Source organism: Lepeophtheirus salmonis, chromosome 3 (genome assembly GCF_016086655.4).
Source record: "Lepeophtheirus salmonis chromosome 3, UVic_Lsal_1.4, whole genome shotgun sequence".
Taxonomy (NCBI): domain Eukaryota; kingdom Metazoa; phylum Arthropoda; class Copepoda; order Siphonostomatoida; family Caligidae; genus Lepeophtheirus; species Lepeophtheirus salmonis.
In genome coordinates this window covers 35539813-35558469 of record NC_052133.2, presented here as the reverse complement: position 1 = coordinate 35558469, position 18657 = coordinate 35539813, and the positions used below count along the sequence as shown (strand labels likewise).

The window sequence follows — 18657 nt, the reverse complement described above, 5'->3', positions numbered from 1 at the left end:
ATTGATGTTTTGAGTACAAGTCCAAAGGTACAATTATTATCCAGCCCCATCCCTATTTCAAACCAAGTGATAAATTCCCTTGTTACGTTTATGATATATTTTGTATTTTCATCTATTAAGATTAGTGAATAATATATATTTTTCATATTATTTTTACAAATATATTTATTTATATCTATAGGATATTCCGGCAGATGGGAAGGCAAAGTAGCCTGTGGCAGTGTCCTCTGAGAGGGAATAGTTTGGAGAACGAATAACTTGCTGTCTGTTACTCCCACCATTCGAATTTCCAAGTAATCGAACACGGAGTGGCCTCTGGTTTTGAATAGATAGTAGCCTAGAGTTATCCTTTAAATTGTCATTTCTTATCCTGGACGCATTATCATCAATGACTCTCAATCCTTGTCTAGCCGGGATTCTAAAGTTTTCATTTCTCACAATCTTAAACCTTTGACCCTCATTGACACCTTGAAAAGCATTATCATGCACAACAAATGGAGTGAACAAGTTCTCTGCTCTCTGTAGCGTTGACTCTCTCAAGTCTTCTTCAATGGGATCGTTTGTCCAGTCCTCTTCTTGTTCTTCATTTAGAGTGAGACCTCGAGTTACTTCCAAATCAGAATTCCAATCCTCATTTGCCAAAATACTGGACCCTCCTTCATTTATTCGGATAATCCTTCCATCCTGAGTTTGATAGAGTTTATCATTTGATGATAGAATATTCTTTTGAGATGGTGGTGATCGAAGTGCAAAAAGGCGTCCATCCGATGTTTGAAATAGCTGGGGATGAACATCAACAGGATTGATTCTTGATGAAGTAAATACATTTTGGACTTTCTCAAAGCGTCGTGCAGAAGGGATTGAGGAAACGTAAGGGGTGATACTCACAAGTAATACAATTGAATATACTATCTGAAATGAAACAAAGGGACTTGTAATGAAGGAGAAGGAGATTGAATAAAATACCAATATATACCTTCATATTTATGGGAGTTGTTTCTTTGATGGATTTGTAGTTCAAATGATACAGCTTCATCTGAAACCATGGGCTTTTATATATAAAAATATATTCATAGCATTTCTCCCCACACTCAATGACAATAATAAAAACAAATGAAGTCACCCATCAAAATTCTAACATTTTTGAATGAGTATTTCATCATTCTTGTTTAAAAAAATATGTTGACGCATCGCTTCTCTTGATTTTGAAGCAGTCATCAAAGTTTCTTGACCTAGAGTCCAAAAGCTTCAATGTAAGGAACGGAACAAATGATGGATTACTTAAAGTATAAATACTTGGTTACCACCAGTTTTTTAAAATCTTTGAATAACTGAATCACAAACCATCATATTAACTATATAAATTTTTCATTTGATCTTTTTAACATTTCAATATGTTGGGCTTGGCTTGTTTGTATTTAATTATTCTCACTCGGTTTTCTATATGAGGATCCCATTTTACTGGAATTTGTTGGGGCTTTAGACTTACAAGAAATCATCCTGCATTTAATTATTTTATGAAATATTTTTCAGTTATTAGTTATATAATCCACTAAAAATTGATAGTTCATCACTTACTATTTAATCTAATGGTCAAACCGGCCTATAAAGTTCACAAAAGTTGAACACACGAGCTCCAAAAAACAATTTGTTCACTATTAGTGATAATGATACAAACGAAGAACTTTAGCATTGATAACAAGACAAGCTTTAAGTATATTATTTCTTCTTAAAATCTAAAAAAAAAAAAATCTAAATTTATTTTATAGCAACGGTATCCCGCTTAAAAACAATTTATAGGGAAATCATCATCTTACCATCTCTAAATCTATAACTGTGGGTCAATCACCTTTCCAGCACATGTTGTCTTTTAGATTATCTACTTAGATATGTACACACATATATAAATACCATCTTATCAATTAGAAAAATATTCCGACATTTGTTTTCTTATAGATTTATGTAGTATAAAAAAATGTTCAAACTCCATAAAAGTATATAAAATAAATATATATCAATTTGAAAGCGTCTATGATTGTCATTTAAACTACTTCATGTCAACGGAAATAGAATAAAGATGGATAAGAAAAGATAATAATCATATCCTTCTTCTCATCCCCCCAAAAGAAGGGGGAAAGCCCAAAATTTAATAATAATAATTGAATGGGGTTGACTCAGATAAAAAACTATGAGTAGAACCTACATTTTATTATTACTTTCAAAAACTGTCAGTTAAAATAAAATTATATTTTTACGCTTCATTTAAAACACGAGTTAATTGGAAAACGTCTGATAAGTATCAGGGCTTTGCGGTAGTTTTAACTAATTAACAGGATGTATACTCTCTTATCTAAAATAAAGCGAGGTTGAGAGAAGTAATAAATGTTATTTATGAGGAAAGAGTGAGCCATGCCATGAATTGTAAAAAATATAGATATTAAAATATGCAGGGCAGTTTCATTATTTTTATTAATTTTTAATATCTGACCCTATTTATTGAAAAGTCAGGGGTTATTTACCATAGACCCGTGGACTGCAGTGCAGTCCACTTAACTATTTATAAAGTTTACTCAAGTACTTTCATATATTTTAATAAACTTTTCTGCAAAAATAATATCGTCTTTGGTTTGTACAGCAAATTCCCGAACAGATCGTAGTCAGTCTAATTGAATCCAAAGTATCTTAAACTATAGGTATTGACACGAACTAAATTGTATTGCTTACGCATGATAACGGATGATTGTATTATAATGGCCATTAAATGAAAAACCATACTCTAGTCTATAATGAAATTCAAAGGCTTTATTTTGAACACTTCAAATGTTTAAAATATACTTAAATTTATAATTTAGCCCATTATGAAGAAATGTTGATTTTTTTTGTTAAAGTTCTTTTCTAAAAGTTATAAATTGGATATTGACTGCAAAGTAATGTAGTGTGGTGATCCAGACTAATAAACTCGAGTACAAAAAGAGACCAAGCCTTGGAGATATTGAAACCTAGACGAAAACAAGATTTAAAAAATCGAAAACATGAAAGAAATAAATGGAGTTTTTTTAGAAAGGATTTTATTCAATCTTGTTGCTTTGGTCTTGAAACGAGACCGATAATTTTAAGGATACGAAACCTAGATATACCAAGACTTTGAGGAGTCGAAACCAAGAATCTCAAATATTGGCCTGAAACAAAGACAGATCTCAAAATTATATCTCAAATTAAGACCCGAGGAACAATTTTAGAGTAAGGAATCAGTCAATGGGAGTTATCATTGTACAATTGGTTAACCTTTTAATTAATATTGGTAAGTGAAACAAATTATTTGTGATTTAGTGATTATTATTATATATTTTGTGGCCAACTTATGGCTTTGGTTTGGAATTTGGACCAAACTCTATTTATAATAGACTAAAAGTGTAATGCATACATCAAACTAAGGATTGTTAAGTTTAAACTATTATCAAATATAAGCCTATATCAATAATGATCCGCTCTCTTGGGCCATTATCGACTCTACTACCATCTCATTCTTTGAATATTATTGTCAAATATTTAGAATGGAACAATCACATTATATGAATAATAAACATGTTTATCTATAAAAAAAATATTAAAAGAGGCAAAATTTAGTTTTTAGTGATATGTTAACTGAACATATCCCTAACGTAACAAAAAACCCAAGTTCATGAGTATATATTACCTGAAAGATATCTATCTTGCATGCCATCTTGCCACGTAAATTTGTTAAAAGATACATATTACTTTTGAGTAACGTAATTAGTTAGCGAAATATAAAGTGAAATATTTCCAAAAAAAATCCAAATTCAAAAATGACGTAAAAAGGAGAAATATTTAGCATTATCAACCCGTGAAGTTCAACGGGTATTTTCTCCCCGTAAGTGATTTTTTTTAATGCGCAAATCCATTTCTTCTCTTATTATGATTTAAAAAAGCGCGCCGGCCGCTTAATATCTTTCAAGTTCTTTTGTCTTTCCCACGGTAGATGACTCTGTCTGTCGTAAGTTGAAAAGCATTGTAGCGTCCACTATCGCCCTCTATATATGAAAAGAGGGACTTTCTCTACGCCATCAAATTTTCTCTACGTTACAATATTTAATATACAAGTGTTAGTACATATTATAAATTTATATAAAATTATAATTGTTTTTGGATCTAAATTTAAGAGGGAGGACAACAGTATAGTCTGTTCTTAGTCTAGTCTCATATGTTGATCTTCAAAAATAAGGAAAGTAAAACCAATGTTTTTCACATTGTCAAATTATCCTTGTTTAATTACATTTTTATTATTAATACACTATCATAGGGTGACCAATCTTTATCTTTCCCGTTGGACATTTTTTCCTCTTTTTATATTACTATTATTATATAAATTCATAGAATGCCCCGTTTTAAGAATGATAAATGACGCATTTTAAAAATTGACATAAATAGAAAATAAAGTTCAATCAAATGGACAACCAACGGGGTATCAAGAGGTAATTGGGTACGATTGAATATGATGGTCAACAAACAGATCCAAAAATAGCGTCATTTATCTCTACAAAAACGCATTGATTTATATAATTTGAAAATTGTTCCTCTTGTATTATACAGAGCTACCTCCACTCCTTCTCGAGCAGAATCTGCAATGTTCAAAGTTTAAGGGTATCTTCCATAAAAATTATATTCTTGCTTTAAAGCGTCCAAAGTATAAATTAGGACTCTGCCTTTTATCTAATATAATTCCAAAATTTTACAAATAGGGTGAATTTCACGTCCTCTAAATATTATGAATGGATCCAAATGGGAACACCTTTAACTAATCGGGATTTGGAAGTTTTTTCACCACTTTTAGCGTCTATTCAGATAATTTTATGGAAATCCGTTTTTATTAGGGAATACTGCTCTCCATCACAAAATTTTAAGTTATTTTCACTTAAGCCAGGAATCTATCTTTTGGAGTGGGAGATTCCGTCTTCCTCTAAAGAGATCTCTTAAATATTTTACTCCTTCGAAACCATGGTTTTTAAAAATGAGCTTATGCCAAAATTCTTCGGCGGAAGTGAAGTCTGTATCAGATTAATATATGGTACTACTCGATCTTCCTCCTTCATGAGATCGAATAATTCACCCATCAATTTCTGGAATTTCAGACGGGCCCAAATTTACGGCACAATTTCAAATTTCCACTGACAATATCAATTTTATTATCCGTGCAAAGGCTGCAGTTTTATATTCAACTCTACCCTACACACTTTTGCTGATTACCCAGTTTTGGGAGTAGTCAAACATTTTATCCAATTCAACGTTTGTTTGACAGAAAATATTTCTTCTAACTTAATAAAGGCAAATATATTATTTGGAGCTTATAAGAGAAATAAAAAATTTTCTCTTGTTCACAAGCCGTGGAGTTTGCTCTATTAAATATTAAATCATTGATTGCTAAAAAAATAACTATTGACTATCCATTACATGGGGAAGAATTAAGAGCTGTAATGATAAGCGCAGCTGCTCGATATTCAGCACTTTCTATCAAAATCCCTCTCTCATCATCTTCGTCGTGGGCATGGCCTGGAAATATCCTCAAATTTGTTCCTTCGAGGTCCGTGCAATATGTAAATCTCATCAAGTCAATGATAAGAGGATATCGTCATTTTTTATTAACCTTACCTGATGTTTTTTTAAAAATATTATATCAGGTTATTTTACTTCTGGACATTAAATATGAACTATAATGTTAATTTATGTTTTTTTTAACGTAATTGTCCTGTGGCTTTTTATTTATATGATTTACTTTTATCTTTATGTGTATTATTATTTAGACCGTTTGTATTGTAGAATTTAAATAAATTATTATAACAAAACAAAAAACAAAAAGTTCAAAATATCATATATATGTAAAAAAAGGCAAAATCCAAAATATATTTTCTAAGGAAACAAAAATATGAATAAATAATAATGGATCCCTAAATTTATTAATTTCAAAACATGAACCCCCTTCCTCTGAGCCAAGTGTCCTCCTTTTGGAAAAAAAAAATATGGCTAACTCATATTATCGTTTTTTTATTTATTGGGATTTTATTTATCATAGAAATATTCAGTATCCTTCGAAAATTATATTTTTCTTGTCCGTTTTATATAATTATTCAAAAACTTTGAGATACTGGTATTTGTAGAAATATAATTGAGACTATGTGGCATTGGTTAAGATGCCTAATGTCTTTGCAAATAACTAGTAAATAATACCTGCCAAAACGTTGAGAGATCAACCTAAATTGATTTATCTTTGATCATAAAGAGTCAAGTGGGTCATATAGAACCTGTATTTATTGGGATGGACTCATTTTTTTCAGACTGACACTTATTACAATTTGACATTAATTATATGATCTTTTTCTCAAAAAAAAAAAAGAGAATAAAAGGACCCAAACTTGCGTATAGTATTTGTGTATATAGATTATTTTTCCAACTTTTGGATGATTTTTTATTGAATATGTAGGACATTTAGAGCTTAACAATAATCATACTTCAAAGAATATAAATTTAATTTATAGATATAGGTAGTGATTAGTTATATGTAGTTGTGCAAGGCATAGATAAAATATTTGGAATATAAGATATTTAACAAGATGCACAACAAATAAACTGGATCAAACTCTATCTGTTGCCTATAAATTTATAAGTTTCTGAACATAATTTATGTACTCATAACCGAGGACCAACAATTTACACAACCTCTCACTGCAATGTTACAATTTAATCTGGTGACATCTACTATTCACAAGACTGAGTAATGAACTAGCATGGCTTGTGGCTATACTATACCTAACATAATAATTTAGATTTAAGAGATGTTTGGGAATTGTGATTGTATAGACTATAGTGAACGTTTGAAATTTGTGAAATAAACTTATAAGTTAATTAATTTTCAAGTTTCAAAAATTAATAGTAATTAATATCTATATTTTATAGCCATTTAGAATAAACTTTACAAACACTCAATCTGAGCATTAGATTATTAATAAGTTTTAGTTACATAAATTATAATAATTTTTATGACCAAAGTCGGAGTCGGTACAAATTTTCCGACTCCTGACTCGGACTACACCAAAAAAGGGACCGACTCAGACTCCAAAGGGTGCATACGTCAGAGGTGAACATGATATAGCAACGTCATTCGTGGTATCTCAAAAGTGACATCACATAAGAAATTTTCTCAAGCTAACAATATCGTTTTATCACTTGGTATGAAGATATACTTTTCGTAGTCCAAGAAGTTTATTAAGATGATTTTTCCTCTCTTTAGTTCCTTATGCTATCAATAAAAGAAAAAGTTTCTAAATAATAATAATTATCATCCATTTAGTCCCTAAATAGAGTTTCAACAACAAACGTTACCGAGCACAAAAATTGTTATATGTATACTATAAGTATGTACCTCTGAGTAGTAACCCATGCAGAGCCCTTAATGGTTTCGAAAATGACCTTAGGTAGAATAAAATACTGTGTATCTATGTACAATGTACATTCTTCCCTGGTTAGATATTATTTTTCAATTCATTAATTAATTATCTACTAAGAAGAAGAAAAAAATGGAGAAAAATACGATGGAAGATACACAAAAACATAAGGAATAAGTTGCAAGTCATGTTATTTTCGCTTTTTTTAAATGAAAAAATACGCAAATTAAGATCTTTTTTTTATTCTTTCATCTAAGCTTAAATAAATATGTATGTAGGTATATGGATGGATATTGTACAGGTATGGAATATAGGTTACAATATAAGTATAAGTGCTGAGACTCAGTCCGTGACTAATTTTTTTCCGGTCCCGTCTTATGTGATTTTTTCCAGCAGGACTTTTTTTTTTTGAATAAACAAAGATACAATGTATTTTCCTTTCAACAAATTTCACTCTTGTATTAATTAAAGCAGCTGATTTACGACTCATGAACTCAATAACGGCATATTGCATATAACTTTTATTTTGATATTAATTTATACAAATCTAAGACTTTCGTCTAGAATTCCTGTCATTTCATCTTTATTGTCAGTCATTGATTATTATATTGATGAAATGATGAATTCAATTTTTATTATAATTAATATCAAAATAATAATTTATAGTGGCAATATGAAAAAAGCAGAAGGTGAGCCACCATTTTTTGTCTTCAAATGTTTCCTTTTCCTTATGAAATTTGAGATTTTTTCCTTTTTCTGTACCTTATTAGTGTTCTATACGTTGATTGGTTTATCGAAAAGTAACAGGGACCAATTTTATATCCCTAATATATGAATAATAGTTGGGAATAATTGACCAACTATCATCAGATCTTGGGCCCTCTTTTCTTTCCCATTTTCTTCGAGGAATTGTTACAAGGGACTTGTGTAAATTTCGAATAATAATCGTTCTTTGACTGTGAATCAAATTTTTTATAAGTCTCAGATAATAATGAGTCGCTTTTGTATGTACTAAATGATTTTTGCTCTTTTGAAATCATAATTAAAACATAATCAATAGTTCATTAAAATGCCATCAGTCCAGACAGAAGTTTTCCATAATACCGAACTTTCCTTCCAATAATGAAATATATATGGTATAAATATATACATTTTATTTTTTTGAAAAAGTTATGCTAAAATGTCATTTTTTTTTTTTAATCTGAAATTTCCAAACACATACAAGATTCTTGTTTATACCTATTTTTTTTCTGGAATCATGTTTCCTTATATGACCTTGCCTACATTTCCCGGTAATAAACAAGATTGATTAGCTGTCACAGTATTGCCAGCTGTCGAAAACATATGTACTTGTAGTTGTGATGTATCGTGAAGCTAACTTGAAAACATTGGGGAAATTTATTTAGATTATCCCTCCACCATACCACCGAGTTTTCGGCGACTGGGATGTATTTTATCATTTTATAAATCATTATCTCTTTTTTACAGACTTATTTATTATATAAAAGGTTGCTTATGGATTAAATCTTACCTCACCAAGGGTAAATCATACCGAACCGAACTACGGTACAACCCCATACCGTACCAGTCCAAATATTTATATATCACCTTATTGGAAATGGTCGAACATTGTATGTAATGATATGTATTTATTCAAATCAAATTCCGTGCCATTACTATAGGTATATGTACAATATTGTACCTTTTTTCCATTCATTTTCGAATAGCTTACATACATATAATTAATTACGTCTATGAAATTGATTTACAGAGCTTACTATGGAATATTAAAAGAATATTGTACATACTTACAATATAAAAAATGGAATAATAAAAACAAAAAGTACAAGAATAATAAAATAGGTGGGAAGCGTGCCATGATGGTGTAAGTAGCCTCCCGAGATCTCCTATGAGTTATATATGTACAATGTACATATCTTTTAATATAGCGAATTACAATAAAATGATTAGGCTATTTTTACTCTCAAGTGGTTGTTTATATGTACAATATACTATGGGTACTATGAGGAAGATTAAAAAATATACCTATGATTAATAATCTTCTTCTTCTTCATCTTATAGATATGTAAGTCCATGCATGTATTTTTTAAATAGAGTTTGTAGAAAAATAATAGAATAACAAGAGTAGATTACTCCTTTTACTATATGTTTTAGAAAAAGGACTCTTCTGTCTATTTTTTCTAGTGTTGTGTCCACTGGAGTAGTTAAAGAACTACTCCACTCGATATATTAGAAAAACATGAAAATAAAAATTTAGTAGCTATCCATGTCCACTGTCCATTTATTAATTATTAATTTTAAATTATATCTTTCAGGGAAAGTGGTTTTCGGGTGACTTATGATATCTATCCATATTGATTGAAAAACAGTTTGAAATGAATTTAAAAATAAACAAACTGAACAAAAATCTTGTACTTTTAAAAAAGCAAAATCATCATGGAAATTCTTCATCCTCAAAAATCCCTATGAAGTTAATAAAAAAACAAGGAAGAAAAAGTTGACTTTATACGGATTTTATCTATACGAAGTATTTTATGTTGAAAAACGTTGGTATCCGAGAGAACGTTGACTATAAGCGTATTTTATTATATCTAAATTTCTTACATCCGGATTTGACTGTATCTTAGAAATAGTAATTTTATGAAAAGTTGCAGCAATTTTTGATATATTCTCATAATAAATACTTACTACGTTTATTAGTTGGGATACTTGAAATTGCTAAAACATGTTTCATAACTCCTTGTAAAAATCTATACAATCAAATTTAGTATTTTAATAAGTTTAATTTTGATTGATTTGAAAATCCCTTAGAGACAGTAGCGCCTCAAAATTTATAACATTTGATGAGGTCTAGTGATCAAATGACTAAGTTTACTCCATAATAAAATATAATGAAGATGTATCGTTCTTTTCAACCATTTGAAAATCGACTAACTATTTGAGTGAAGTCCAAAAATCATAGTAAATAACTAGCTTAGTAAACAACCTGCTCATGATAAGTCATTCTCCTGAAATTGTTGTACGTGAGTTCGATACCCGGTCACTTCTGGAGAAGGAAAATGACACATAATATGTAAATTGACTTTAAGATATTTCCTAGGTAAGGTAGAATAATTGTAGCACTAAAATGTCTACCTATACTAGTGTTGTTACGATACTAATATTTTTGTAGTGGTCTGGTATCTAAAATATTATCAATATTTGATACTTTTTCGAATAGAAATATGAAACAAAAATGTGGTTAAGGGTAGTTCACATGCACTCACAAGATTTTTGTTTCAGGAACTACATAGTTCAGAAATTTGAAGACGCTATAAAATACAATTTTCACTCTTATTTAGTTATATATAGTAACATTTTCTAGCCCAACAATTTGAGGAGTTACGTCATTGGTAGGACAATTTGTTTAGTATGTAATGACACTGCAAGCACCAGCTCATATATTAATTTAGTATTGTATCTTTTTAAAGGCGTCAGTACCCTGGTACTACAACAGTACCTGTATATTGAATAACACTAACTTATACCAAATTGCTTCTACTCCCTCCGACCAATAGGAGAGAAACAAAGAGATGGACTCAAATTGTGTTTACTCGAGGTGATAACTGTTGTTCGAGTTAAGACAACACTACTCTTTTCTTTGCACATCTGTTCGGAATTCGAAGATGATGAATAAGAATGAGGTGGAGGATTGGAGAAAGAGAGAAGAAGAAGAAGGAAGAGGAAAGATCGTGATTCTGCGTTTCCACTTCATAATCAGTAACATACCTCCTCCTATTTTAATATTATTTTATTAAGCACAACATTTCATTGAATAAGTTTGAATCTATGTATGTATGAATATGAATATGAAAGAAACTTCATCCTAGAAGTGGTTCAGCCCAGATTACAATTAATATTATTATTGTATTTCCTTTATAAATGGTTTATGAGCTATGGTTGTATGTGTGTATCAAAAAGCTATAGCAATTAAAAACATGATCATAATAACAAAAACAAGAACAACAATAGACCTAATAATAACTTTATAAAATAATTCAACTCCCTTTTCATAGTTCATTAGAACCTATGTGAGTCATTTTATATACTCTAGTACATAACTAACAATGTATGTAAGTATAATATGTTCACGCCTATGAGTGTTCTTTAAATGATATATCAATGACGAAAGGCTTAATGGATTTCTTGAACTTTTGGAGAATTCGTTCATTGCTTTCATATTATACAAGGGGTAGGAGATGGGGTGGGGGCAGACTCCAAATCCAGTAATAGTCAGCTAATTAATTAAACTTTGATATTTTGAATATCTTTTTACAAAAAGGTCGTAACAGTTACATCTTTTATAAAAAAAACCGTCATCTCAAACGAAAGAATGTCATCAAATAAATGTTTTTTCTTTTTAATAAAAAAGGACATCACAGCAATAATCTTTTATAGATAACGTTAATTAAAGAAATCATTAAAAAAATCCTTCCACAAATTAACATTAAATTATTTATTAATATTCGAGCAAAATGAAGTTGCTCCTTTAATAGATTGTCATCTCCTATGCCTATGTTTATACGAGGGGGATTTGAAAGTTTCCAACCTGAACGTGAAGATGTCAGCACTCGTAAATACATTTAGCATCTGTTGACAGTTACTCACTAAAGGTTCAGCCATTTTAGAGGTGTGGTTGTTATGCAGCAATCGTTTCAGTGATTTGATGTGAGTGTTTTTGTGAAAATGGACAGTGTGGAGTGTCGAGTTGTCATTCAATTTTTTTTGAAAGTGTAACCTTTTATTAGATTCCAGCAATGGCAGACATAAAGGCTTGTTGTGTTAAAATTTGACGCATCTAAGTCATCCAACTCGGAGTAATTGAACCAAAAATTGAAAGTGTTTCGTGAACAATTATTTTGCAGAGGAAAAACGCCAAGTTCTATTTGGACGGACTAAAAAGGGAGAAGCATCGCTGGAAGAAGTGTGTCGAGTTACAAAGAGACTATATTGAAAAATAAAATAATATGTGAAAAAATGCCTTGTATCTTTGTCAGGTCGGAAGCTTTTCAGACCACCCTCGTTTTTACATAAGCATAGGGGATGATAATTCATTAAAGGTGCAACTTCATTTTCCTCGAATGTTAATAACTAATTTAATATTAATTTGGTGGAAGTATTTTTTTAATAAAAGACATTTCAATCGCAAAATAGACAGGTCATTTCCGATTTAGAAACTTTAAAGCATACTCCCAACTATTAAGAAATAATGTGAGTTCTAGAAATCAACCATTTGTGCACTAATATAGGGGCTTATTATAAGTACATATCAACAGCGAACAAAAAATAACAACATATATTGTAGTTCTGGATATTTTGGAGGAGAAAAGTTTGAGAGCTATAATATAGATAATATAGATCACATTATTCTAATCACTTCGCCTCAGTCTAATGTCATAAAATTGACCCCATAATTCAATAATTGTAGGTCTATTTGAAAATACCAATCTGTCCATATGTTAGCAGTTCTAGCAATGAAAAAAAAAAAAAATCTGAGTCCAGCAAACAAATGATATTTTTATTTAAACATTTGAAACTAGTATGTATACATGTGGTTCTTAATGCCATATGAATAGTGGGGGAAAGTAAGTTTATGTTATTTGCATAAGTTTTGAACCTTCCAACACTCCTGTATGACCGGTCCTTAGTACTGAAAAATGAATCACTATAGGACAACATGATTTTAGGGTTCTAGGATGTTTCACTCTGGGAATTATCACCCACATATACATATTATATATGACTAGGAATATGGGCGAATCACTCCTGATACCAGTCTTGAAAAAGTTGAAAAAATTGTGTCTTTGGTAACATTATAAAAAAAAGGATCAATGTGATTATATTCCAAGGAGGGGAGGCCTATATATTTCAAGTGACCAGTTGTAATGTACATTCTCGAGCAGCCAAGTCTGGGTTGTCTTGGTCTTATGAAGACATATGGCCTACCCCTAGCCACCTCAATCATCCAGTTATTCATGACGTTCCTGAGGAACTCCTGGTAGATCTACACATTCACCTTGAGACTCCGAGGGAATGAATTCAGAGGAAATGACGCCGAGGGCCATGAAGATATATTTATGCTATAATTTATATGAAGATGATGGCGATACTTCCCAGGTTGAAAATTCCCGCTGGGGAATCTTACAGTCACTGAATGTAGACTTATCCATCACTACTCAGATAATGACACTTGGAATCCTTCCTCTTAGTCGATAGATACCCAAAAAGTATTGCTCTCTGTATTTCAACTCAATTTATCAATTAGGCATTTTTATTACACAGCAAAAGAGACTACGTATTTATTCAAGCCTCAAAAAGAAACATGGAATAATGATTTGTGAGGAATGAATTAATCAGAACAAAGAATGTATGTACATTGTACGTAGATATCGCCTGATATATTTGAATTTTATTCAGTAACTTAAAGTATACATATATATATATGAAATACAAAGACGGATGTACATATCCCTGGTGCAATAAATTATGTATATACGATGAGTCAAATACCACGATGTGATCCTTATTGTATCTCTCAACCTTCTTCCTTCTAAAAGATAAAAATAAATAAAGTAGGAAGATTCCTCAATGGGAACATTGAGCTGCAAGGACTCACATACGTGTCTCCAATTCCTTTTCGGAAGTAACTTAACGAAGTCAGTGAGAATATTATCAATTAATCCTACATCTTACAACGTTATCTCACTAACTTTAGTAGTTACCCTGTATTTTCTTGTCACCTATACATAATTTTGTATCTTTTCCTATTATTTGTATTATAAACGTTAATTGGTTGAATTTGAGGATTGCTCTTGTTGTTAACCTGTGAACAATTCCGTAAATTTAATTATTAAATAATAATTCCATAGTTCAGAAGAATTGGCTAACCATGCACGAACTTATTTTAAGTCTTTAATATATTTTTTTAAGGATAAAAAGATCTATACAATAAGCATAAGTAGATAATCTCATTTACAATTAGTTATTCTTTTCAGATTCAAACCCAAGCCAATTCGTTAATAATATCCACCATTTTATAATATGGAGTTGTTTATATTTCAAAAAGCTCTAATTTGTGTTTAACCAATTCATGTTCAGAATACAATAAGGGGAAACAGATTGTAGATTTCCATGTAAATATGGTGTTTCGCCGTGACACAAACATAAATAGTAACATTTGTATAATGTATAAAAATTTAAAATTTGTAAAACGCAAAATTATTTGCTCATTTTAACGGTATCTATGGGTCATCAAACCCCCTTTAATTACCCCATGAATGCAAGAACAACAACACAATTCTAACACGGAGAGCATTCAACTCATTCGCATCCATTCCGAAATGAAGACAAGCGTAAAACATTATTTTCATTTTAATTCGTGCAAAGACCGTTCTCATGTTTTATTTATTTATTTTCATTTTTTATATATTTATCTTGACACAACCTCGACCTTTTTTTGATGATGATTATGATGATCGTTTCAGCCTCGTTTATCTCTCCTGGTGTAGTTTATACATACATACGTATCCAACAAGCATATGTTATATTTATCTTAACCCTCTTCGTTTTAAATAATTTATTTATATTCAGCAATAAATTAACTGAATTATATCATGGACGCGTGTCTTATTTATGCATTGCCTTGAGATTTTTTTTTTGCCCTCACTTGCATTATATATGTATGTACCTATATAAATATTAGTGTTGAGAATGAGTCCGAGATCGTTTTTTTTTAGTTTTGGTCTTATAGGATGATTTTTTAAAAACATATCTGGACTGCTATATTGGTCTCTAGATCACGGTAGTTTAAAACTGTGGACTAAAATGGAAATTTTAGGTCGAAAATTGAAAATAGTACACTTATGTTTGCACAAAATTTTTTAAATTTTTCTCAAAAAGGTAATTATTATATGTTTTATGAAGTTAATTTTATAAAAAAAAACATGACACTTTGTTGAGCAGATTAGGACTGATTTTGTGTGTGTTGTCACAAAAATTAGTGTACTTTTTCGACTAAAAATATTTAAAAAAATACTTTTTAAGGTATATTAACTTTTACTAATTAATTCGTCGGCAGGATATTTAATTAGGACAGTGACAGAGGATTTGTACAGAAATCTGATGACGTTATAAAAAACATTTTGGATTCTTGCTTCGTTTTTATAAAGGACAATTTGTTTATGACGTAATATCAATTTAGTGTAGTACCATTTTTGTACTCTTGTATAGTGTTGTGTCTCGATCCTTATTTAGGTCTGAAGAAATCAGCCCTGTCCTACCAAATTCAGTACTGCATATCAGTCTTAAAGCTTATAGAGTAAAATATTTGATGATGACAACGTCTGAAGGACTGATGGCCTTAAGGAGCGGTCCTAAGACCGGACTGGACCGAATAAATAAGAAGTTACACAACACTACCCCGATACCACTATACTATTAGTATACTGAACAACTCTAGTGTAGACCGAAACCCAACACATATATATATATATATAATATTATACATCTATACTCACCTCTGACTATGACAATGATAATTTTGTATCTACACACAATATGTAGGGAAGTTAAATTGTACAGGGTACAGCCTGATTCTTTTCCTCCAATGTCATTTGAAAATAGTACACATAATTAAAAGGCCATTACTTACTCACATATTATTTTGTCTTCTACAACCATTTTACTTTTTGAGCTTCCATTTTTATTTATTCTATACTCTACGAAGGTCTCAATGGGTGGGCAAATCTGAATGAAATAATGAGTTATATTACTCATATCCATGGACAACAATAAATTACTTTGAAAAGTAATACCTACTAAATACAATACCCCAGTACTGATGCTTTGGTTAGTAAATAAAATATCTACTGCTATATATAGGGAAGACCGGTAACAGTTGCAACATTTATGGTGTTTAGATAAATCACTTCAAGTTAATTTGACTTAGAATCACCAAATTTTAACAAATATATCTAAATATACATGCTATTGTTTAAATGTATTTAAAGTTTATAAAAGTCAACATTTTTGCATTAAATTACATTTGAATACAACACTCGTCTTATGTTGAAAATATCAACATAGATAGGAATGTTTAAAAAATATCAAAAAAAAAAAAAAATATATATATAATAATAATAGTTGACTAACCAAATATACTTTTCATGATGTTGAATTAAAATTCATTACTTATAGTAAATTAAAATCAAATGAAATTATTATCGTAGAGGACTTCTCCGTATTATGCATCGAATAAATTCAGTCTCAAAAAACTCTTCAGGACTCCGTCCTGGATAAAAAAAGAAAATAACTTGATGTGAAGTGTATTTATATAAAATACTAAAGAAGAACAAAACGATGCAAGGGAAAATAGAAGCACTTGTGCAACTGTATTGAGTAATAAAATATCTCAAATTCTTCTTCACTGAGTAAGTTTTGAACTTTAATAAAATTACATTCATGATAACAAAATATGCAGTAATTCAAATCGTATTATATTTTTTGGAAAAACAATAAAAAAATAACTGCATTATTTAAAAAATAATAATAATAAAAAACAACTTTTATCTAATAATATCTCGAAGAAAAGTTGACACAAAAAAATATTGATTTTCTTACAATATAATCTGCATTAAAATATACAATTATAATGCATATTTTGTGACTGTTGCTTTTTTATGGTCAAGAAAAAGGGACTGTTGCAACAGTACAGTGTAACATCTGTACCCAGTCTTCCCTAGATATACATTTATTATTTAGGCACCCCTTTTTTTTGTGGGCCCAGTAATGTGGTACATACATAAATATAATTGTGACAACATCTTTATATGTAGTCTTTATGATAATACTAATAAAAAAACACAACAATAGGAATTTTAATTTATTACCACAAACAATTAATTGGCAGACACGGAAAAACAACGACTTCTTCATTAATGAATTTATGTATTATCTACATAATAGTTGAAACAGATTGTTCTCATTCAATAGAACGCCTTCTAGATATTTTATTCTAGGTACATAAGAATAATATAACAATACATATAAAAAACCCAAATAAATATTTGTTTGTGTATAGAAAAGGTCTTTTCATGGATGACCCCGGTAGGGGCCCACACATACCTATATAAGCAAATACACCCACTAATTTCACTTTGCTAATTAGTGAATGCTGAATTCTTGCAAATAATTCATATATCATGCTACTAATTATACGTACAGTCTTCTTGCCACAAAAAGTATAAACTCCGCAGTAAGATTCTGCACCTCATCACGGATCAAATATGACCCAAAAGTGGCTTTAATCAAATATCCGATTTTGGTCAAAGGATTTATGACCTCCTTCATTGATAAATTAAAGCCCTGTAGATCATTACATATAGATAAATTTAACAAGAAAGGTCAAAGCTAAAACCTACTCAAATATTAAAACTTTAAAGTAAGCCATTGTCCAAGAATGGGATAGTTTTGGAGAAATATACGCCGTGACTACTAGAATTCACTTGAAAAAAGATTGAAAGTAGTAATTGCCCATTATATAAGCTATATTAAATAATTTCATGAAATAGTTGTGACATTATACACATGCTATCAATGGGTCTGATTGGACCCTGATGATTTCCAAACAAACATGAAGACAAAGTATCCGGATTCGATTTTGGTCCTGGCGGTAATCAGCATGGAGGTGCATGCCATGCCCCCACTCCTTCTAAAAGAGCCAAACAGTGACCAATGACGTCCTCAAGGATGTGGTCATCCCATATATGAATGAGGTGACTGATGGGAAGCCAGACACATTCCAGCAAGACTCAGCACATAAAGTAAAGATTGTGCAAGAGTTCTTGGTGCAAAATGTGCCATAATTTAACCCCCATCCTATTTACCAGACAATAGGCTGAGCCTAAATCCCTGTGATTATTACCTGTAGGAAAGGGCAGAGAGGATCCCTTGCAAAAATCCTCTTGCCTCAGTTAAGGCCCTGAAACCCTCCATCGTCAAGACCTTGAAGGATCCGACGAGATGGCTAGGGCATACCAGCAATTTAGGCGGCATGTCCAGATCGTAATAAAAAACGAGGGCTGTCAATATAAATAGATATTTTACATTTAATGTGGCTTTCAAATTAAAAAAAAAAAAATCT

At 30.6% G+C, this 18657-nt stretch overlaps 1 protein-coding gene across 1 annotated transcript; it reads right to left on the bottom strand.

Moving 5' to 3' along the window:
* Nucleotides 1-106: 106 nt before the first annotated feature.
* LOC121115487 (uncharacterized) lies at nucleotides 107-1078 on the bottom strand. The gene is made up of 2 exons (XM_040709652.2): nucleotides 977-1078; nucleotides 107-912 (listed from the first exon to the last, which is right to left on the bottom strand). The coding sequence occupies exons 1-2, from the start codon at nucleotides 1034-1036 to the stop codon at nucleotides 166-168; spliced, it is 807 nt and encodes a 268-aa protein (XP_040565586.2). The 5' UTR covers nucleotides 1037-1078; the 3' UTR covers nucleotides 107-165.
* Between the last annotated feature and the right edge of the window lie 17579 nt (nucleotides 1079-18657).